Source organism: Mustela nivalis, assembly GCF_964662115.1.
Source record: "Mustela nivalis genome assembly, chromosome: 5".
Lineage (NCBI taxonomy): Eukaryota > Metazoa > Chordata > Mammalia > Carnivora > Mustelidae > Mustela > Mustela nivalis.
In genome coordinates, this window is record NC_139024.1 from 132537968 (window position 1) to 132562028 (window position 24061).

Genomic DNA, 24061 nt, shown 5'->3' on the forward strand with positions numbered 1-24061 from the left:
CTTACACCACACACAAAAATAGACTCAAAATGGATGAAGGACCTCAATGTGCGAAAGGAATCCATCAAAATCCTTGAGGAGAACACAGGCAGCAACCTCTTCGACCTCAGTCGCAGCAACATCTTCCTAGGAACATCGCCAAAGGCAAGGGAAGCAAGGGCAAAAATGAACTATTGGGATTTCATCAAGATCAAAAGCTTTTGCACAGCAAAGGAAACAGTTAACAAAATCAAAAGACAACTGACAGAATGGGAGAAGATATTTGCAAACGACATATCAGATAAAGGACTAGTGTCCAGAATCTATAAAGAACTTAGCAAACTCAACACCCAAGGAACAAATAATCCAATCAAGAAATGGGCAGATGACATGAATAGACATTTCTGCAAAGAAGACATCCAGATGGCCAACAGACACATGAAAAAGTGCTCCATATCACTCGGCATCAGGGAAATACAAATCAAAAGCACAATGAGATATCACCTCACACCAGTCAGAATGGCTAAAATCAACAAGTCAGGAAATGACAGATGCTGGCAAGGATGCGGAGAAAGGGGAACCCTCCTACACTGTTGGTGGGAATGCAAGCTGGTGCAGCCACTCTAGAAAACAGCATGGAGGTTCCTCAAAATGTTGAAAATAGAACTCTGCCCTATGACCCAGCAATTGCACTATTGGGTATTTACCCTAAAGATACGAACGTAGTGATCCAAAGGGGCACATGCACCCGAATGTTTATAGCAGCAATGTCCACAATAGCCAAACTATGGAAAGAACCTAGATGTCCATCAACAGATGAATGGATCAAGAAGATGTGGTATATATACACAATGGAATACTATGCAGCCATCAAAAGAAATGAAATCTTGCCATTTGCGACAACATGGATGGAACTAGAGCGTATCATGCTTAGCGAAATAAGTCAAGCAGAGAAAGACAACTATCATATGATCTCCCTGATATGAGGAAGTGGTGATGCAACATGGGGGCTTAAGTGGGTAGGAGAAGAATAAATGAAACAGGATGGGATTGGGAGGGAGACAAACCATAAGTGACTCTTAATCTCACAAAACAAACTGAGAGTTGCTAGGGGGAGGGGGTTTGGGAGAAGCAGGTGGGATTATGGACATTGGGGAGGGTATGTGCTTTGGTGAGTGCTGTGAAGTGTGTAAACCTGGTGATTCACAGACCTGTACCCCTGGGGATAAAAATATATGCTTATAAAAAATAAAAAATTCAAAAAATTAAATAAATAAATAAATAAAACTAAAATGTTTGTTCACGGTAACTGGAATTTAGGCTGCTATCCACCAAGTAAAGTGATGGCTTAACAAGTCAGTCAAAGCAAGTTACATTCTGAGTAATTTAAATTAAATATACACTTTAAATATACTACCATGGAGTTGGAGAGTGAAAGCAATATATACTACTATGTACACTCATGAAATGCTTTAAGAAATCAAAACACAATTTTAATAGCGAGAACTCTTGCACCCCTAAAATATATGCTTTCCATTAGATGGCAGTGTAAGCTCAGGTTTAAATCTGGAAAGGTTTAGCCCATGCCAGGGAAAGATCCAGGTACATGGGTTGAGTGGTCACATACAGAACTAACAGCAATGTTCTCAACATATCAGAATTTGCTTTCGAGTGTGAGAAAATTCTATAGTAATGACCTGTGAATGAGAAAAACAAAAACTACTTTGAGAAAAATTCTAACCACCTCACAGAGTAAGGCCAGGTTATAGTTGTGTTACTGCATTAAAGAGAACATGTTTTCTTGATTTGGCAGATGGAAAGATGAAAGGTGGGGCGGCTAAAACAGTAAAGTCAGTTTATATAGTTTTTTTGAGTGTTTGTATATTATATTCAATTCTTTTAGCTTTCAATTTTTAGCATCATTTTCACTCTGTAGTATTAAATATTATGAGCTTGCTCTTGGTTGTATATGATGTTGTTTTCTTTCTTTCCTCCCTTTTTGGGGTGCAGGGTCTTAAAGGTTCTAGACTTATGCACTGTATCACAGCCCACAAAATTGTTTTTATAAATTCTAAAAAGCGAATTTATCCAAGACTCTTCTCTTCTATACTCATACTGAGAATTATTTTGCCACCCGTCCCTTGTTTGTGGGGAAACTGGTCAACTTTCCTTTCTACCAAAACACCAAATTGATGAGAAGAAAACCAGATTTGCATTGCCCATAAAATCCATGTGGAAATAAAGCAGGTATTACTGGTCCATCAAATGACTAGACAGCCATTCCCATGTAATTATTTAACAACAGTTTAATAATAATTAATAATAAAAAGTTGTAGATCATATAAAAACAAGGGCAAAGCTCCATTTTTATGTCCTCACTTCCATATGTGTATGATCTCCAAAAACATAACTTAATATTCTCAAGTTAGACAAATATTTCTTTTAAGAAATATAACCTAGCAGGGCGCCTGGGTGTCAGTCTATTAAGTGCCCAACCCTTGATGTCAGGGTTATGACACTGGGGCTCCACGCTAGCTAGGCAAGGAACCTACTTGAGATTCTCTCTCCCTCTTCTCCTGCCTCCCCACACCAGTTGGGCAGGTGCCCATGTGGGTGCACTTTCTCTCTCTCTCCCTCTCTCTCTCTCTAAAAGAAAAAAAAAGGAATATAACCCAGTGAGAGCTTTTACTTAACATGAACCTGTTTTACCTTTTCTTTCTGTTTAAATGGTTTGTCTCCATTACAATTTAAGCTATGCAAAGAACAGAGACATCTGTGACAATCAATATAATAAATCAGAAATGCAGACTTTTTATAACTAAATCGCAGTCCCAGTTCAAAGTGAAGTCTGTCTGTTTCCAAGCAATTAGTAACATTTTTATAAGTATCAAGGCATCATTTGTGCACAACATCAGTGAAAAATTTAGGAATATGAAGGACTTAAGCAGTCAAAGGAGGCAGTTGATAAAACTCAGTAACTAAAAGACGACAGCATGCACCCTGGGCACACCAGTAAAATGTTTATTAAACTCTGACTTACAAGAAAACTATATTCTGCTACTCTTACTTGCTTTTCCTTTTTTTTTTTTTTTTAAGATTTTATTTATTTATTTGACAGAGAGAGATATCACAAGTAGGCAGAGAGAGGGAGGGAAGCAGGCTCCCTGCTGAGCAGAGAGCCCGATGAGATGCGGGACTTGATCCCAGGACCATGAGACCATGACTGGAGCCAAAGGCAAAGGTTTAACCCACTGAGCCGCCCAGGTGCCCCTCCTTACTTGCTTCTTTTTATTCAGATGAACTGGCCACAACACTACAGGACCTCCCACTGTTCCACATCGTACATCTGACTGTCAGCTGAAGAGAATTTCATCAACATTCACAATGCAATTACCAGCAGCTGATTCATCTTCCAAGTGGCATCACAATTTTAATGATAAATCATTAGGACCACAGTATTTTATAATAAGCAATCATAATTCTTCAAACCTTCTAAATAATATATTTCAACAAACAAGTAATATTAAAACCCTAATATTCCTTCTCTAATGACATTTTTTAAAAAATTAAAATTAGATCCTGTCCCAACCTTTTTTTTATAATTAATATACAATGTATTATTTGCCCCAGAGGTATAGGTCTGCAAATCTTCAGGCCTACAAATTTCACAGCACTCACCATAGCACATACCCTCCCCAATGTTCATAAACCAGCTACCCTATCCCTACTCCCCTACCCCCCAGCAATTTTAAACAAAAGAAACATCCAAATGTCATTAATATACAGAAATAAAAACCAGTTAGGAAATACTCTTGGGGATTCTAACCTGAACGTACATCATTCCGTACGGAGAGCAAAGCTTTTATTTAAAAAATACTGAGTCAGGAGGGCGCCTGGCTGGCTCAGTTGATACAGCATGCAACTCCTGATCTCAGTGTTGAAAGTTCAAGTCCTGAGCTGGGTGTGAAGCCTACTTAAAAAAATAAAAATAAAAAAGTAAAATAAATAAAATAAATCAAGTCAGGGAAATAAAACCCACATCAATATTTTAATACCCACTTTTCCTTTCCTTTTCTCTTTTTCTAAAATAAGATTTCTCAATCTGAAGTCAGAGGATTCAGTAAAATAAATGCTGTTTTCCTGACAGTATCTTTAAAAAATAAAAAGGAATCATGAAAAGAATTTTTCTGGCCAAAAACTTTCTCTTGTTTTCTATAACTCTTTGTACTTTCACCTTTCATTTTCTTGCTTTCTAGTATTCTAGCCTGTCTTTCTTTTACTGAAAATTTCAAGACTTTAAATGTACAAAAGAACTACTGGAGTCCTTTCACGGTCTGGAGGGCCTTCCCAGTGTTTTCTGATTCTATAGAAACCTGTGCCTTTCTCTGTTCCTATTTTGCGACTAAGCTGTAGAAACAGACGTTAACTAATGGAGGACTGATGGTGACTAGAGAGCCTAAGCCACAGAAATACCTGCCAGGTGATGATGCAACTAATTACCATGCAGTAGATATGGTCAGTCTACATCTTTCAGCATTCCTCACTGACTATTATGTCTACCCTCTGGAATTTCCTCTGAACTGGCTTTAACATTTTTCTGGCTTTCCTATTAATTAATGAATTAAATAAAAGCTCTTAACATGTTCATTTTATATTTGTATGAGAGTCATGGCTTTACCTTTTCAAAAGACTATTCTATGGCTAAGCAAATTATTATTTGAAACTTAAGTAACAACTTGAAATAAATACTACTATTAATTTTACAGCCATTTTAGCACTTCTTAAATTAATGTATATAATGCTTTTTAAAGATTTTAATATAATTTGTTACCCTGAAATCTCAACAGTTATTAAAAAGAGATTCTCTTCCTAAGTGACTGAGCAGAGCCTGAACAGTATATGATGCAAGAAGAGCAAAAGCATCATTGTAACAATGACTAACATTTATTAAGCACTTGCTACCAGCAACACTCTTCTAAAGCATTCACTCTCTGAATCCTCACAAACACCCTTTGATACAGGTACTGCATGTTGCACCTGAGAAAACTGAGGCAGAGTAGTTAAGTAACTGGCTCAAAGTCCTACTGCTAGTAAGCTGGAGAGCTAAGGCTCAAATGGAGTTTGGCTCTAGAATAAATTAGACTACCTCACAGAGAAGAAAAAAAAAAAAAGAAAGAAAGAAAACTTCTAAAGAGCCCAGCACATTTAGTGCCATTATTCCTGGCTGCTGTTACCAATGTTCCCTAAGAATAATCCTGACACATATTAAGAAAAAGTGCTATTAGAGAGAGTTCAAGCCCATCCCTTTTCTGGGTAGCAGCAAAAACAGAAATAATAAAGACAATTCAAAACTGGAAGGACCTGAGAAGGTAAAGAAGTCAAATAGGGGTGAGTTATATGCCAAACTGAAAATTAAGAAAATACATTTTATGATAGTAAACATTCAATTTAATCCTCCCATTGATAGTTTTGTCTAAAGCTCTTATAAAATTCATACAGTATTCCTATATTCCCTGTGCCCAAATATAAAATTATATTTTCCTTATGAAAGAACAATCAAAAAGGACCTCCTGCTCTACACTTTTTTTGTGGCAGGCCTTGGAAAGAAGCTGGCTTCTAAGAGTATTAAAGCAGGCTGTTTAAAGGCTTCCTATCAACTGCAAAGTCTATTCATGGTTGAAACTGTGCTCAACTAAACAGCTAGCAATTACCATTCTTTCTGGACTTTTCTGATCCTCAAACTCCTTTATAGAACACTGAAATCCTTAAAACATCTACAGATGCCAAAGAGCTTCAAAGATGTGACCTAGGATAGTCCAAGTTCACTAAAAGCTGCTAAGCTAAGGATTTTTCAACACATGGTGAATTCCCAAGACAAACACTTGCTCCTTTCCTCTTAGCCAGAGGTAAAAGCCCACTAGGTGAAAAGAAGCTTGCTATTTGAATTACTAATGGTCTTCAAGTGTAGGCTTGAACGTTAAATATATAAAGATTAGTATTATTATATTATATTATATTGTATTATATTATAGTGTTAACAGAACTAATTTGTCACCTTCGGTAACTGTTTATAGAGCAACACTCAGTATATAACTCCATGAGCAGAATCCCAAGGTTAGAAAATAAATTAGACACAATTAATATATTAAATGAATTGATTAAGATAGATATAAGGATAGAGGTACTAATTATAAAAGTTTCTAAAATACTACCCTAGCAATTAAGAAAATCATAGATTTGTTTACATCTTGAACACTCTCATTTACCTGCCGTAATTCTGAGAGATTAAGTCTAGATTAAGTATGAATTATAGGCAGGGGTTGTAAAAAAAATAAAAGACTACAGTGGGCCTAATCATTCTAAAATATTTCCCCAAAACACCAAGCACATGGAATGTTCTATTTTGATCTCAAGTACCACCTAAATATTTAAACTCACCAGCCCCAGATAAGTTATTACAAACTTCAAGATACTTTACTTCCTCACAAAAAGTAAACTAAAAAAACTAATGAGGTAAGTAGTTTTCGCCAAAATTTTTAACTAATTGGAACATTCACTAGGCAACAAACTGACCAGGCTTCAGAATAACACTTGAACCCAAACAACCCAAACAACAATAACAGTTGTTTCCCTGGATGTTTCTGGAGTTTCCCTCTTTACTTGGAAGTATATGAAACTTTTCATCAATAAAGAAAACTGAAGGCAAGATGGTACTCACTTTTCAATCTCAATGCCAAGAGGATTAGCAGGACGTAGAGACAAGGGGGGAATTCCTTTATTCCTGTCAGTACGCATATCATAATAATTCATTTCATCAACCCACACAGCAGATTGATCCAAAAGACCTGCCAAAATGAGGAGCACATCCTTAATGAGATACAAACTAACACTTTCCCTATTGCTTTACTTTTTAAAGATCTAATACAAAATGCACACTAAGGTGATTTTTGAGAAATCTGAAAGCACAAAAGCTGTGCTGCTTTCGTTTTTGTTTCTGTTTTTTTTAATGGTTGGTGGCTTGATTAAAAACACTAGGAATCTATAAAAAGGTAAATACAACACCTCTTGGTTCATGATTTCACTGTACACTATTCAACAGAGAAGGAACACTAAGCCTCTTAGAAAAAATTCTGCTAAAACAAATGTATTTTACATGTATCAAAAAGTAAAAATTCGGTTCATTCAAAAAATATCCAACAATTCCTTATATAAAGAAAACAGTCAAACACTTTCCAAGAAATGCATGGCTTGTGTAATGGAAATGACCAGGATATTCAGGAAAAATAGGTAAACACTGTCAACAAAATATAATCTCTGAAAACGGTACCCTCTTCTATGTGACTGAGTTCTTTGTCATTCACTTTGGCATAGGACTCACAGGCTTACTACCTCTAAACCTGGGTTCAAACAGAAAATGGGCAAAGGGCCAATGAGCAGAGGAGCAGCTTCATGAGGGAAGGTATTTGATCCCAGGCAACTTCAAGCTATATGACCCTTTGTGAACCCACAAATTCTATCAGCACCGACAGTTCCGCCAGAATGTAACAAGAGGCTTTGTTAGAGGTTTTATTAAAATCTAGATATTCCTGGGGCACCTGGGTGGCTCAGCGGGTTAAAGCCTCTGCCTTCGGCTCAGGTCATGATCCCAGGGTCCTGGGATCGAGCCCCACATCAGGCTCTCTGCTCCGCAGGGAGCCTGCGTCCTCCTTTCTCTCTGCCTGCTTCTCTGCCTACTTGTGATCTCTGTCAAATAAATAAAATCTTTAAAAAAAAAAAAATCTAGATATTCCTAAATAAGGCCTGATAAGCCTTTATTGAGTTTATACTGTGCTAGGTCCTGCCAGGGTACTTTAGAATAAAATAAATTATCTTTATCTGCCATATAAATATGATATAAAACATTGCTGGGTTCTATCAGTGTTTTAAGTTCCTCCAGAAAACTGGTAACAAGTTCTGGCTTTAATTTTCAGTTTTTGAATATATTAAATGAGTAAACAAAAACAGGGAATATTATATATGCACAGATATATGCATAGGCACACATATATATATGTGTGTATGTGTGTGTGTGTGTGTGTTCCATTTTGTATTCTCTCTTAAATTTCTTATCTAAATTTTTATTTATGGGAAAAAAAATCTAGGATTCTAAAGAAGCCAATGCTGTAGAAAGGCTCTACACTCTAAGTTAGAAAACAAAAACAATCTGCAAAATTATTTACTTTTCAATATAAGAGAGAAGTATGACCTGGGCTTAATTACACCTGTGATATTCCTACATTACACAAATATTTACCAAGTACTAACCATGTATAAGACATCACAAGACCACAAAGATAACCTGACATTAACTTTTTGTAAGGGTCTATACTAAGCACTTTATATGCACGCTGTAACTCATTTAATCCTACAGAGTAGGTAATATTGTTGTTCCACTTTTATCCACAAAGAACTAGCATTGAAGTTCCACAGTTCATAGTGCCAGACCTCAGATTAGTATTCAGAGTTCAGCTCCTTGGATCAAGTTCTTAACCACCCCTAATATAAGGAAGGAAGTGTTAGGTACACAAAAAGTAACATTTAAAGTGCTACAGCATACAAAAAAAAAGTGCTTATTTCTTGTTCCGAGGGCTAAAAACACATTTTGGCCAGGCAACATTTTGTCCTGACCTCAAAGGATAGAGGAAATGAAGGAAACAAGAACATTATTTAGATAGTATTATTGCTAATTTGGCCAAATGAGGAGGATATTTTACCTCAAATATTGACTGCATAATAGAAAGAAATGCAATTACTGTTTTCAAAATCAAGGAACTAAAATTGACAAAGCAAAATGTTAAAGAAATAAATTTTATAAAGAATTTAGGATGATAGTTCTCTCATGATCATCATCTTTAGGTTTCACTGTTAGCTCACCAAACTGCCTTTCCAAAAGTAATGCAAATTTTAACTAATACCCCATTCCTGTCAAAATAAACATAATCTAAATTAATAAGATGTGAGAGTAGGTAAATTTTATACAAATCTACCACTTTTAGATTTTGAAAGACAAAAGCCATTTTCATTTTCCTCTTTAAAAATTAAAGTTAAGATGATACCTATTTTTTCAGGTTTGAGTAGCTTGAAAGACACTGTTGAGGTTCCTTTGCCACCTGACTTGGTTGTGACAATAATGTCTCCTTTGTCATTTTTAGCTTGTCCCACTCGACATACTATTTTACTTGCAGACATCCATTCTGCCGTCAGGAGGCAATTATGTCCACAAATTGTCAGACCTGAAAATAAAAGCATGTAAGTAACAAAGTTCAAAAGAACAAAGATAGACACATCTATTACATAAAAAGACAATTCTTCTCTCAGTATTACCAGGCTTTTTCCATGAAGTGAAAAATAAATCTAAAAATAACATTTCCTGTTCAATAGTTAATTCTATTATTGAATATACCCAATGTTACCTGCAAATATACTGTCTCTACTAATTTTTGTCTAATCCTTTTTCTTTAGTATCTAAGACTTCTTTAGATTATATTTAAGTTTCTTCAAATATCAATGGAATTAAAAAATAATGACCATAATAATTATGTGTAGGCATTCCAAATACTCAGACTATGCAACTCTTAAATTGCTTCCATAGGTTTTTATGGGAAATTATTGCTATTATTAGAAATCTAAGTTATTGACATAAATTTCTGACATATACTAAATATATCTATCATTCCCTAAAAATTTATTTATCCATGTTCCTGAAAATAATGCACACTTACTTTTCCTAGCATTTAAATTATATATGGTATACATAGTATACACTTTATTTCAAGCAGAGCCTGGAGTCTGATAAATCCAGCTGATGTTCTAGGGCCTTACTGGATTATTATTTCATTTTTTATATCTGTATCCTACACTGGTAGTTCATGCTGCCTTGGTGTTTCCCTAATGATACTGTCACTAAACTACATTTAGTGAACCAGAACTCCCAAAATGTCAACTCATGCCTGAAATCTCAGGCCCTGATAACAAGTAAATTACTATAATTTCGGCAGTAATCAAACAGGGAGGCAATGAAAGATTATAGTGAGGAAGATGTGACCCCAGACAGAACACCAATATATCACCATAAGGACAACTGCCAGCTCTTCTACTACTTATTTTATTTGTATTTTCCATTTCTGCAAAACAGAACAAGCTCGTAAATATTTTTTGGAAAAAACAAGCCAAAATGTATGTGGCAAAGACCCAGACACTTCACACTTTCTATTCTCATTATTTAACTTTTTGTATTGCTCAGCAGTCAATTTTGGCAATTACAATTATTTTTTTCAGATACCAGGAACACCTCAACTAATGCCAAATTGGGCTGAAAAAATGTAGGAAGGGATTCAAGTCATCTTTTGTCACAACTTAAAGCACTGTTTGGTAAGAATATTAACCATAGAGTAATAAAAACAATCACCTTTTAGAGATGCATTTGTTAAAATAATGAATTTCAGAGATTTCCCTAAAACAGCCATTATTTATACATGTATGGAATTCTGCCTTTCTTTCTTTCTTTTTTTCTTTTTTTAAGATTTATTTATTTGGGAGAGAAGCAGGGAGGTGGGAAGGGATGGGCAGAGGGAGGAGAAGCAGGCTCTGCACTGAACAGGGAGCAAGATGTGGGCTTGATCTCAGGGCAGATGCTTACCTGACAGCCACCCAGGCACCCCTGGAATTCTGTCTTTCTAACAACAGCATTTAAAGTTTTCTGTTAATTTTTTTAAATGTATAATGACATTTACACATTTTTAAATGCATTCATAATTCAAAATTATTTTTTCAATATGAGAATGTCTTTAATATCCTTCCTGAAAATTTTTGAAAGTTTTGAAAGTTTTGAAAAATGTAAACAATTTAAGAGATTCAAAACACTCCTAGAACTCCTCTCCATCTTTAAGAGAAGCACTCTGAAACACTTCAATGAGTATTTGCTCAAATAATGTTTATGCATACACATATCACTCTATGTATATTTTAAATGATGGAAAAGTCTTTAATATACTAAGCAGTTTAAGTGTTACAGGTGGTAGGTATTTTGATATCACTCTAGGTTAACACATTCACTTAATATTGTAAAATTTTATAATATCAAAAAGATTCTTGTGATTTTATATATTGACTCGTTTCAGAAAAGAAACTAACTCACTAGTAAATGTCAGGACTTAATATAAAGTCATTCCTAAAATAGGTTCCCTGCTGGAGAACAACCTTATGATTAAAACTGAAGAAGGAGAGCAGATTTAAAATATATAGACAGGAAGTCTTAAAAACATGTTCAGATGAGCAAATATAAACGATATCCGTGACAGTACAAGCTAGGAAAAAGCTACCCAGAACAATAGTTTATTCATCTAGTTGTAGTGGCTATCAAGGTTTCTGTGATTTAATATCTGCTCTACATTTTAACTAAAAAAAAAAAAAAAATCACAATTTTAAACATAGATTCAAACAGATCATTTTAAATGTCATAAAAATTAAATAAAGTCACAAGACCAATTTCTTAACTTCTAAAGCAACATTTTTGCTAAGTTACTGCAAACTGAGAAATCTGCTTCATAAAATATAACATCTTTTTTTTAAAGTAGCTTGTAGAATTTCAAATAAACTGTTTTTATAACGTTTCACTTGGCTAGCATAGATATCTTCTGAGCTAAAAACACCGAAATTATTTAGCAGATTGGGTTTGCTTTTTTAAAAAATGGTTTCTAAGCAATACATAGGCAGGTTGAAAGCTGAACTAGCAAGGTTTACAGAAGTATACACACTCAGTCAAATAAGAATAGCACTGCTTAAAGCTAAAGCAAGATTAAAATTTATATAGACTAGTAACTATCATGTTAGGAGCTCCAGTTAAAATGTAGGACATAACCTCCATCTTTATGGTTTACTTCTATGCATTCTAGGGACTCTTCCACTTTGGATAAAGAAAAATCTAGAATGAGCTATGTCAAAAATCAAGACACTGGATTAGATAAAACTATCTTCATAAGAATAATTAATTTTTCAGATGCCTGGGTGGCTCAGTCCGTTAAGCATCTGTCTTCGGCTCAGGTCATGATTCCACATTGGGCTCCTTCCTGTTAGGGAGCTTGCTTTTTCTGCCTCTGCCTGCTGCTCCCCGATTGTGTTCTCTCTCCCTCTCTCTGACAAACAAATAAAATCCTTTTTAAAAAAGAATAATTAATTTTTGTTTACTGAAGAATCAAAAACTATGGCTAGAGAAAACAAATAAAATAAGACATATTTAAATAACACTAGTGAAAAGAACTAGCTAGGAAGTGCAAAACTCATTTATTAAACATAGCACTGAGCTCCAATTCACTTTCTCTTTCCAAAGGTTTTCCAGATGGCCAAAAAAATAATCTGTCAACCTGCACCAATAATGCAAGAAAAATAAGTTCCAACTCACAGTCGCCAATATTTTACCAATACATCCCACATAAATTTTTAAAAGATTTACTTATTTGAGAGAGAGAGATAGCACAAGTTGGGGAGGAGCAGAGGGAGAGGGAGATACATATTCCCCACTGAGCAGGGAACCTGATTCAGGACTTGACTGCAGGACTCTGGAACTGTGCCCCAAGCCGAAGGCAGAAACTTAACAGACTGAGCCACCTACATGCCCCTAGGATCCCTCATAAATTAAGAAGAGTCAAGAGAATGTTTGAATCTAGATAAGTTTATATGGTAATCAGCATATATGTTGAATAGCATATACTAAAATCTCTCACTTCCTCATTCTGAATGCATCTCTTTTCTAAACGCATCTCAGAGTTCACAAGAAAATAATCCTACCTGACCAAACAATTATAATATACATACATATAAATATATAAACATACATATATATGGAATATTACTCAGCCATTAAAAAAGAATGAAATCTTGCCATTTGCAATGACATGAATGGAGCTAAAGAGTATCAGGCTAAATAAAATAAGTCAGTCAGAGAAAGACAAATACCCTATGATTTCACTCATATGTGGAATTTAAGAAATAAAAAAAGTATAGAGGGGAAAAAAAAGAGAGGCAAACCAAGAAACAGACTCAACTATAGAGAACAAACTATTGGTTACCAGAAGGGAGGTATGCGAAGTGGATGGATTAAATAGGTGATATGGATTAAGAAGTGCATTTGTGGGGGCGCCTGGGTGGCTCAGTGGGTTAAGCTGCTGCCTTCGGCTCAGGTCATGATCTCAGGGTCCTGGGATCGAGTCCCACATCGGGCTCTCTGCTCAGCAGGGAGCCTGCTTCTCTCTCTCTCTCTGCCTGCCTCTCCGACTACTTGTGATTTCTCTCTGTCAAATAAATACATAAAATCTTTAAAAAAAAAAAAAAAAAAAGAAGTGCATTTGTGAGTACTGGGTACTGTATGAGAAGTGCTGAATCACTAAGTTGTTCACCTGAAACGAATAATATACTATATGTTAACTAAGGGGAATTAAAAAAAAAACTTAAGCAAGGGATGAGAACCACTTACAAACATGAATGTTTAAATAATCAGCAGTAGAAGGTCTTCATGTTACAGAGTAACATGCTACAGAGTGGGAATAGAGGGGACAGGCCCTATACAAACTAATAAATTCATATAGTGCCAACAGGATAACAGGATACAGAGTGTGCATGTCCTTGAACTTAAAAAGATTAAAAAAAACAGATACGAAAACCTATGATGTAGCTTAGCATAAATATATAAATATCAGGGAAGCTTAAATAAAAAGACAGATTAACATGGTTGGGAATTAGTGTGAAGAGTTGTTTTTTTTTTTTGGTTGTAAGTCTCAAGTTTTGACAGACAGAGACTATTCGTATTTCAGATCTATGGTGGGGCTCTCAAGCACGATGAAGCATCAGTGTGGCAGAGGAAAGGAAATAAGTAAGATTCACAGGTCTTAGTAAGGATATGCACCTGGTGAGAGTAGATAGTTTCTTCTAGGTGAACTGAGGATAAGACCAACTGGTACTGATATCACCAGGAGATAGAGTTTAGATTTGATTTGAAGGGCAATAAAGAACAGAAGAGATACAATTTCCAGAGCACTACAGAACAAATACAAACAGATACATAATGGAGGAAAAACTAAAGTGGGCAAAAATAGCTAGAAAGGATATTTGGTCAATCAAAGCAAGAGAAAGCAAGGCTGAGGAAAAGAAGGCAAGTCTCAGCTGTGGGAAACTTTCTGAAGGACTCGGTGAAAAGCAATTTAGACAAGATTTGATAAATAATGATTTTTACAAAGAAAATCAAGAAAACCAAATAATTCTTTCATCTTTATTCAGATTATTCCATAAAGATCACAATGTTTTTTTTTTTTTTCTATCAGCTTATCTCAACTGCCCACTATCAAAATGAAAACATAGTTCTTGCTCTTACCTATGAGGTCAGTTGGGCCAGTTCCCAGGTTTTCTCCTCTAATTGTGACCTTTGTCCATGGTATTCCTTCATTTGGAGATATGCCTGTCACAAGAGGGGGTTGTCGTGATCGGGACATTGTGCTTTGTTTGGGCAAACCGGAGGTCTAGTTACAGAAGTAATCTGCTAAAAAAGAAAGGAAAGTATTAGTGACAACTGAAATAAGTATTAACTAAAAATACAAGAAAGCTAGAGATTCAATACCAAACATAAAATGTATTCTTAAACGTGAAGCTCCAAAATTTTTAGCTGTTATTTAACCTACCTGCCAACATTTACTGAACATTAAATTTACCAAGGACATTATAGCTGGTACTGTGAGGGAAATGTCAGAAAAATAACAGACAACTAAGCTCTTGGTTCTGGAACTTTCAATATGATAGAACCTAATGTCACCATTAGCTCCATACCTACACCTGCTGAATCCCAAAAATATGCTAGAAACTGTGCTACTGACCAAGTTGTTAAAGGAAGGCGTTCTGATTAATCATGTTCATAAAAATTAAAATACATTCCCATAGATGTACTGAACTTCACTATCATGACCTGAGGCAAAGGCAGACACTTAACTGACTGAGCCATCCAGGCAACCCAATTGGGTCTCTTTCTTATAACACACACAAAAATTTACTCCAAATATACTATAGACCTACATGTACAAGACAAAACTATAAAATTCTTTGAAGAAAATGCAGGAGTAAATCTTTGTGATCTTGGGTTAGGCAAACACCTCTTAGACACAACACCATATGTAACAAAAGGAGAAAAAGAGATAAACTGGACTTGGTCAAAATTAAAAACCTTTGTGCTTCAAAGGACACCATTTAAAAAAGTGAAAGATAACCCACAGGAGAAAATATTTGCAAATAGTGTCCCTGATAAGAGACTTCTATCTAGAATATATAAAGAGCAATTACAACTCACTGTAAAAGTGAATACTTAAAAAATGGGAAAGAATCTGAATAGACATTTTTGCAAAAAAAGATTTAAAAAATCCAATAAAGACATGAAAAGATGCTCAAATGTCATTAGCCAAGGAAATGCAAATCAAAAATCAAACCCACAATGAAATATAACCTTATACGCACTAGAAGGCTATAATCAAAAAGGCAAAAAATAATGTGTTGGCAATGATGGGGAGAAATTAGAACCACTGTGCATTGCTGGTGGGAATATAAAAGATATAGCCACTCTGGAAAAGTTTGGTAGTTCCTTAAGAGGTTAAACACAGAGTTAATATACAATTCACTGATTCTACTCCTAAGCAGCTAAGCAGCTACTCCTAAGCACCTAAGCAAGTGAAATTAAAATATATGTCCACATAAAAATATGTCCATGAATGTTCACAGTAGCATTAATAAAAGTCAAAGAGTAGAATAACTCAACAGTCTATAAATGAATGAATGAGAAAGTAAAATGAAGTATATCCATACAATGAATATCATTTGGCATGAAAGAAAAAAGAAACAAAGTACTCTCATGTGCTTCAAAATGGATCACCCTTGAAAACATTATACTAAGTTATTAATGAAGCCAGTCAGAAAGAACCACACACTAAATAACCCCATTTATAATAAATGTCTGAAAGAGAGAAATCTACAGAAACACAAAGTAGCTCTCTAGGGCTGTAGAGGGGAGATTGAGAGGAACTGGAGTGAACTGCCAGTAAGTATGGTCTTTTCAGTAGTGATGAAAATTCTAAAGCTGATCATGGTAATAGTTATACAATTAAGTGGTTATGCTGAACACAACTGAATTTTTCATTTAAATGGGTAAACTATATAGAATATGAATAAATCTATTTTAAAAAGACAAAGAATTCTTTGGATAGTAAGTTTAGAGAGGAATATAATGATCACTATTTTTGTTAGGATATTTCTGAGAATTTCAAAACCACTCACTCAATACACATCCATACTGGATACTCAATTTTCATCTAAGAGAAAACTCCAGTCTACTTAGCACAGAGCAGGTAAACTTAATCATAAAGCCACAGTTTTATGGCTTAAGGAATAGGAGGATGAAAATTTTAAGCTAACAGAGTAGCTAGAAGGAGAAGAGGAGGGGTGCCTGGGTGGTACAGTGGGTTAAGCCTCCAACTCTTGGTTTTGGCTCAGGTCATGACCTCAGGGTCATGAGATCGAGCCCCACATCAGTCAAGCTCCAAGCTGGGAGCAGAGCCTCCATGAAATTCTCTCTCCCTCTTCCTCTACCCCTCCAGCGTGTGCATATGCTCTCTCTCCTTCTCTCTAAAATAAATATATCTTTCAGAAAGAAGGAAAGAAAGAAAGAAAGAAGAAGAAAAGAAATAAAAAACAGAAAAGGAAAGAAAAAAAAGAAACCAAAAGAAAAGAAAAGAGAAAAGAACAAAGTTCTGGAGTAGAGGGGGCCACAGACGCAGAAAAAAATATTACAGAAACCCCTGACTGGCCCCTGAACTGCACTTCATAGGTTGCAGAGGAGAGACTGCAAGTAGCACGACATAGACCAAGAGCTTAAAGAATGAAAGAAGTGAGCAAGGATTTTGGTAGCTGCCCACCACAGGGGAGACGAGAGGTTGAAATGTGAATCTAGTCAAATTAACAATGTCTGTTAAAAAACAAACAAAGCCAACACTCTCCAGAAGAACAGAACAGACTCCAAGGTCTCTAAATGTAATATCCACATATCTAGGACACAATAAAAATGAATGATCCCATTAAAAAATGTGAAAAATTGGGGTGCCTGGGTGGGTCAGTCATTAGGCATCTGCTTTCGGTTCAGGTCATGATCCCAGGGTCCTGAAATGGAGCCCCACATGGGCTCCCTGCTCAGCAGGAAGTCTGCTTCTCCCTCTCCCATTCCTCCTGCTTCTGTTCTCTCTCTCACTGTGTCTCTCTGTCAAATTAAAAAAAAAAAAAAAAAAGTGAAAAATATGTAGCCCTTAGTCAAGTAACAAGTAGACAACAGAAACGAGATGAGCCAAATCCAAACCAGTATAAAATAAGAGTATAAAAGAGTATAAAATAAGCTATTAAAGAAATATATGACAATAATGAATGGATATATAACAACTCAAAATAGCAGAATTGAAATTATAAAAACAAATATTAAAAAATGGAAGTTTTAGGACAGGAAGGTACGGTACCTGAAATGAAAAGTACAATGACTGAGTTAAACAGAAATTAATTGAAGAAACAGTGAACATGAACATAGGTCAAGAAACTATGTAATATAAAGAATAGAAAAAAGAAAAAGGAATAGAGTTTCACTGACCTGTGGAAAATATCAAACACTGACTGCTATGAGTGGAATCTCAGAAACAGAGTAGACAGAATGAAGCAGAAAATAATACTTGAAGGAAAAAAGGTTTGAAATTTTCCCAAACTTACTGAAAACTATTATTTTCTAAATACCCAATAAGTCCAGCAATCACCAGGCAAGATAAATACAAAGAAAATCACACCTAGACACACTGAAGTCAAACTGTTAAAAATCAAAGATAAAGAAAAAAATATTAAAGCAGACAGGAAAAACAGTGACACATTATATACATAAGAATGACGATATGATGATAACTTCTAATCAGAAAAATTAAAGGCCAAAAGACAAATGGAACATCCTAGAGTGCTGAAAGGAATTTTTAAAAAGTCAGAAATGAAGTTTTTTTTTTTAAGATTTTTATTTATTTATTTGACAGAGAGAGATCACAAGTAAGCAGAGAGGCAGGCAGAGAGAGAGAGAGGAGGAAGCAGGCTCCCTGCTGAGCAGAGAGCCCGATGTGGGACTCGATCCCAGGACCCTGAGATCATGACCTGAGCCGAAGGCAGTGGCTTAACCCACTGAGCCACCCAGGCACCCCAGAGATGAAGATTTTTAAAAAGGAATTTTATGCTCTTGGAAAAACTGATAGCCACATTCAAAGAATGAGACTGGATCCCTATCTTACACTGTACATAAAAATCAACTTAAAGCAGATTAAAGATGTTAACACAAGAACTGAAACTGTAAAACTCATATAAGAAAACACAGGATGTAAGATTCTTTTTTTTTTTTTTTAAAGATTTTATTTATTTACTTGAGAGAAAGAGAGAGCAGAGAGCCACAGTAAGAGGAAGAAGCAGACTCCACACCTGAGCAGGAAGCCCAATGCAGGGCTCAATCCCAGCCATGACCTGAGCCAAAGGCAAACACTTAACCTCATGAGCCACCCAGACTCCCCAGGACGTAAGATTCTTGACACTGGTGTTGGCAATGATTTTTTTCAGATTTCACACCAAAAATAAAAGCCACAAGAGCAAAAATAAACAAGGAGAACTACATTAAACTAAAAAGCTTGTGCACTCTAAAGAAAACCAATAAAATCAAGGACAATTACAGATGAGAAAAAATATTTATAACCCACATATCCAACAAGTAGTCAACATCTAAATAGAAGGAACCTGTACACCTCAAAAGCAAAAAAAAAAGACAAATAATCCAAATTTTAAAAATGAGCTGAGGACACTTTTCCAAAGAAGACATAGAAATGACCTACAAGAACACAAAAAGGTGCTCAAAGCGACTAATCATCAGCGAAAGCCAAATCAAAATCACAATGACATGATTACCCCACACCTGTTAAGATGTCTATTATCAAAAAGACAAGAGATATGGGACGCCTGGGTGGCTCAGTTGGTTAAGCAGCTGCCTTCGGCTCAGGTCATGATCCCAGCGTCCTGGGATGGAGTTCCACATCGGGCTCCTTGCTCAGCAGGGAGCCTGCTTCTCCCTCTGCCTCTGCCTGCCACTCTGTCTGCCTGTGCTTGCTCTCTCCCCCCCTCTCTCTCTGATAAATAAATAAAATCTTAAAAAAAAAAAAAGACAAGAGATAACAAATGCTGGTTGTAGAGAAAAGGAGTATTTATACATTGCTGGTGGGAATATAAACTGGTATAGCCAGTATCGAAAACAACACGGAAGTTCCTCAAGAGATTAAAATTAGTTTTTCATTATGGGTTTGCCACCAGAACAGAGGTGTCATGAAACCACTGTGAAATCCAAGCCAAAACAGGCAAGGAAAACACAGTCCATCACTATCACCATTAGACACATAGTTTTGGGCAAGTCTACCACCACTAGCCATCTGATCTACAAATGTGGTGGGATCCACATACGAACCTTAATATTTGAGAAGAAGCCTGCTGAGATAAGAAAGATCTTCTTCAAATATACCTAGATCTTAGATGAACTGGAAGTTTAATTTGAGCACAGTATCGCCAATGACCTCTCTCTGTGGAAATCTGAGACCACCAAGTGTTATGTGACCATCATTGATGTCTCAACACACAGAGATTTTATCAAAAACAAACAGAACAAAACAAAAACATGTTTACAGGCATATGTCAGGGTAACCATGCTGTCCTGGAACGCAGACCTACAGCCTGCATAGTTCTGATAAGGATTAAATACAAGCTGGTTGTTACATTCTTAAAGGCTCTCATGACTGCCTGTAAATCTCAACAATAGTAAAGCACCAAAGAAATCTTGCAAAAGTAGTTTTATGAGTAGAAATTCAAAGGAAACGTGATCTAATATTCCTTATACGTCCCCTCCCCCTTGAACATGAAGCATGTAACTGCCAGCTTCATATAGCAAAAGTACAGCTATTTCTGCTCATGAGTCCTGCCCCTGTGCTACCTGAATACACTTTACTAAGTTGCACCCTGAAACATCTCAAGAATTCTTTCTCGACCACCACACTCAATGATCCCACAACAGAAAGATCCATGAGCATGCCCTTCTGGTTTACAGACTGGGTGTGAAACAACTAATTATTGGTATTAACAAAATGGATTCTACTGAGCCACCCTACAGACAGAAGAGATATGAGAAAATTAATTAAGTCAGCACATACATTAAGGAAATTGGCTATAACCCTGACACACATTAGCATTTGTGCCAATTTCTGGTTGGAATGGTGACAACATGCTTTGGTTCACGGATGGAAAACAATCCTTAAAGATGGCAATGCCTGTGAAACCACACTCTTGAAGCTCTGAATCGTATCCTAAAATCAACTCACCCATCCAACAACCCCCTGCATTTGTCCCTCCATATCAGGACATCCATGAAATTGATAGTATTGGTTCTGTCCCTATAGGCTGAGTGAAAACTGTCAAACCCAGCATGATGGTCACCTTTTTTCCAGTCAACATTACAACTTGAGCTTGAGTGAAGTTCTTCCTAGGGCCAATGTGGGCTTCAATCAAGAATATGTCTGTCAAAGACGTTGATTAAGGTAACTCAGCTGGTGACAGCAAAAATGACCCACCAACAGAGGAAACTGGCTTCATGGCTCATGTGATTATCCTGAGACATCCAGGCCCAATCAGTTCTGGCTATGTGCCTGTGCTGGATTATCACAGAGCTCCACAATGCTCACAAGTTTGCTGAGCTAAAAGACTGATCATCAGGATGCCTGGGTGGCTCAATTGGTTAAGCAGCTGCCTTTGGCTCAGGTCATGATCCCAGCATCCTGGGATTGAGTCCCACATCAGGCTCCTTGCTCAGCAGGGAGCCTGCTTCTCCCTCTGCCTCTTCCTGCCACTCTGTCTGCCTGTGCTCGCTCTCTCTCTCTCTCTCTCTCTGACAAATAAATTAAAAAATCTTTAAAAAAATAAAAAAATAAAAGACTGATCATCGGGACGCCTGGGTGGCTCAGTTGGTTAGACGACTGCCTTCGGCTCAGGTCATGATCCTGGAGTCCCGGGATTGAGTCCCACATCGGGCTCCCAGCTCCACCAGGAGTCTGCTTCTCTCTCTGACCTTCTCCTCGCTCATGATCTCTCTCACTGTCTCTCTCTCAAATAAATAAATAAATAATCTTTAAAAAAAAAAAAAAAAAAGACTGATCGTCTCGAGAAGAAGCTGGAAAATAATCTTGCCATTTGTGACAACAAAAGATAAAACTGGAGAACATATGCTAAGCGAAATAAGGCAGAGAGAGAAAGACAAATATTACACGGTTATCACACGTGGAACCTAAAAAAACACTTTTTGTAAAAAAGGCTAACTCATAGAAACAAAGTAAAATGCTTATTGTTAGGGCTTGTGGGGCAGGGGAATTGGGGAAAAGACAGAAAAGGATACAAACTGTCCTTTGTATCCTTTGTATCCTTTCCAGTTATAAGAAAGGTCTAAGGATCTAATGGTGACTACAGTTGATAACACTGTATTGTATAACAGAAATTCACTGGGAGAATAGAACTTAAGTATTTTCACCAAAAAAAATAAACAAAAAAAAGGTAAAGAGGTGAAGTGACAGATGTGTAGATCAACCTAATTGTATAATGTAGTATCATAATATATATAATAACAAATCATGTTATACATTTTAAGTATATTATAATTTTGTCAGTTATATACCTCAATAAAGCTGGCAAGAAAAGGAATAAGACTGGTTATTTTTAAATAAAGGAACCTTACTGGGAACAAATCTGCATGACAAGAAACACTGAAAGAATTTCTTTAATCTGAAGGAGAAATGACACCACACAGTAACTTGGAAGATTTTATAATTCTCGAGAAAGGATGAATTCATCAGGACATAACCATGTAAACTGTGTATACACCTAGTAATACAGCTTCAAAACACATGATGCAAATGCTGAGTGAAAGGGTCAAAGTGCTAAATCCACAATCATGATTGGAGATTTTAATATACTCTTTACATAGGGGCATCTGGATAGCTTAGTCAGTTAAACATCTTAGTCTTGATTTCAGCCCAGGGTCATGAAATCAAGTCCCATGTCAGGCTCTGCAGTGGGTATGGAACCTCTCTCTTCTCCCCTCCCAATGTCCCACTCCATCCCTTCCTCACACATGTGCCCATATGCTCTAAATAAATATACAAATAAATAAAGATAACAGCTAAACAAAAAACCAAAAATTTGTAAAGCTACAGAATACATGAACAACACTACTGATCATCTTGACCCGACATATACCAAAGCTCCTTTTCAAATGTCTGAAGAATGTTCACCAAGACAGACTATATGATGGGCCATAAAGTAAGTCATAATGAATTCCAAAGACTGAAATCCCAAAGCTGTAAAGGAATTAAATTAGAAAGCTATAGCAATACAATATTGAGAAAAGTATCCAAGTATTTGGAAATTAAATAACAAACTTAAATAACCCAACAGTCAAAAAATAATGAACAGAGAAAAAAAATTTTAACTGAATATTAATGAAAATATAATCAAAATTTGTGAGACGGAGCCAAAGCAGGACTTTCACAGCTTATAATAAGAGAAGAACAGTTAAAAATAAGGATGTATGTTTTTATCTTAAGAAATTAGAAAAGGCAAAGCTAATAATAAAATACAAAGGGGCAGGGAGGAAGAACAAAGGAAGTAGAATAAAGAAAAGAACAAATACTGGTAATCCAAAAAAAAAAAAAAAAAAAACCTACACAAAAAATAAAAAGAAATCAAGAAAAAATTGTAAAGCCAGAAGTCTTTCTGCAAAAATTAATCAATAAGCCTTAGCAAAATTCTCTTTAAAAAGAGAAGCACAAATTGCCAATCTCAGGAATGAAAGAGCAGGTAACTATAGATACTAAAGATATTTTTTAAAGAATAATGAAGGAATATTATGAAAAATTTTATGTCAATGAATTTCATAACTTGGATGAAGAAGAAAATTTCCTCAAAAAGGACAAGTCACCAAACTAACACAGGATAAATAAGAAATCTCAATACCTTCATTTTATTAAATAAATTAAATTCATCATCAAAAACTTTCCTACAAAGAAAACTCCAGACCTAGTGGTTTCACTGGAAAAATCTATCAAACATTTAAGGAAGAAATAATAAAAAGCATACACATATTTCAGAAAGCAGCAGCAGTGGAAATATGCCATGACCATGTGGGGTTTACAATACAGTAAGTACAACAGTAAGATTTGGCTTTCCAAAAAAAAAGAAAAAAGAAAAAAAAGACAGACATCATGTCCATTTTTTTTTTTTTAAGATTTTATTTATTTGTCAGAGAGAGAGAGAGAGAGAGAGAGAGAGAGAGAGAGAGAACACGCAGGCAGAGGCAGAGTGAGAAGCAGGCTCCCTGCTACACAAGGAGCCTGATGCAGGACTCAATCCCAGGACCCCGACCGACATCATGACCTGAGCGGAAGGCAGTGGTTTAACCAACTGAGCCACCCAGGCACCCCACATCATGTAAATCTTAACAAGAATCTAACACCACTTCTGTGATGTTCCTGCCAAAAACACGTAACTCAAAACTCATCAACAGACTGCCTAAATTCACAGAGAGTCCACAAAATAATTGGTGTGTACTCTTTGAAAATGTCAAGGTCAAGAAAAACAAAGAAAGGCTGAAGAAATGCTCTGTATTCAGGGACACTAAAGAGGCATTACAACTAAATGTACTGTATGATCCTGGATAGATTCTAGTAGAAAAAAAATACTTTCTGTAAAGTACGTAATTGGACAAATTATCACCATGTGAATTTGAACTGTGGATTAGATGGTATGGTATTAATATTAAATTCTGACTTTGATAAGCATACTGCGGTAATAAAAGAGAACGTCCTTGTTCTTTATAACTACATACTGAAGAATTTAAGAGAAAAATCATGTTTGCACCATATTCTCAAAT

General features: G+C 36.0%; 1 protein-coding gene across 9 annotated transcripts in view; it reads right to left on the reverse strand.

Annotated features, from left to right (window-relative positions):
* EXOC2 (exocyst complex component 2) overlaps nt 1-24061 on the reverse strand; it is a 262914-nt gene that overhangs the window by 196975 nt on the left and 41878 nt on the right. For 5 of the 9 annotated variants that reach the window (XM_082732163.1, XM_082732165.1, XM_082732171.1 and 2 more), the window contains 3 exons: nt 14384-14548; nt 9075-9251; nt 6698-6824 (listed from right to left, as the gene is read on the reverse strand). In XM_082732163.1, the coding sequence (XP_082588289.1) occupies nt 6698-6824; nt 9075-9251; nt 14384-14501 (422 nt within the window). In that variant the 5' untranslated portion in view covers nt 14502-14548. The remainder of the gene's footprint in view (nt 1-6697; nt 6825-9074; nt 9252-14383; nt 14549-24061) is intronic. The other 4 variants (XM_082732164.1, XM_082732168.1, XM_082732170.1 and 1 more) reach the window with 1 other exon arrangement.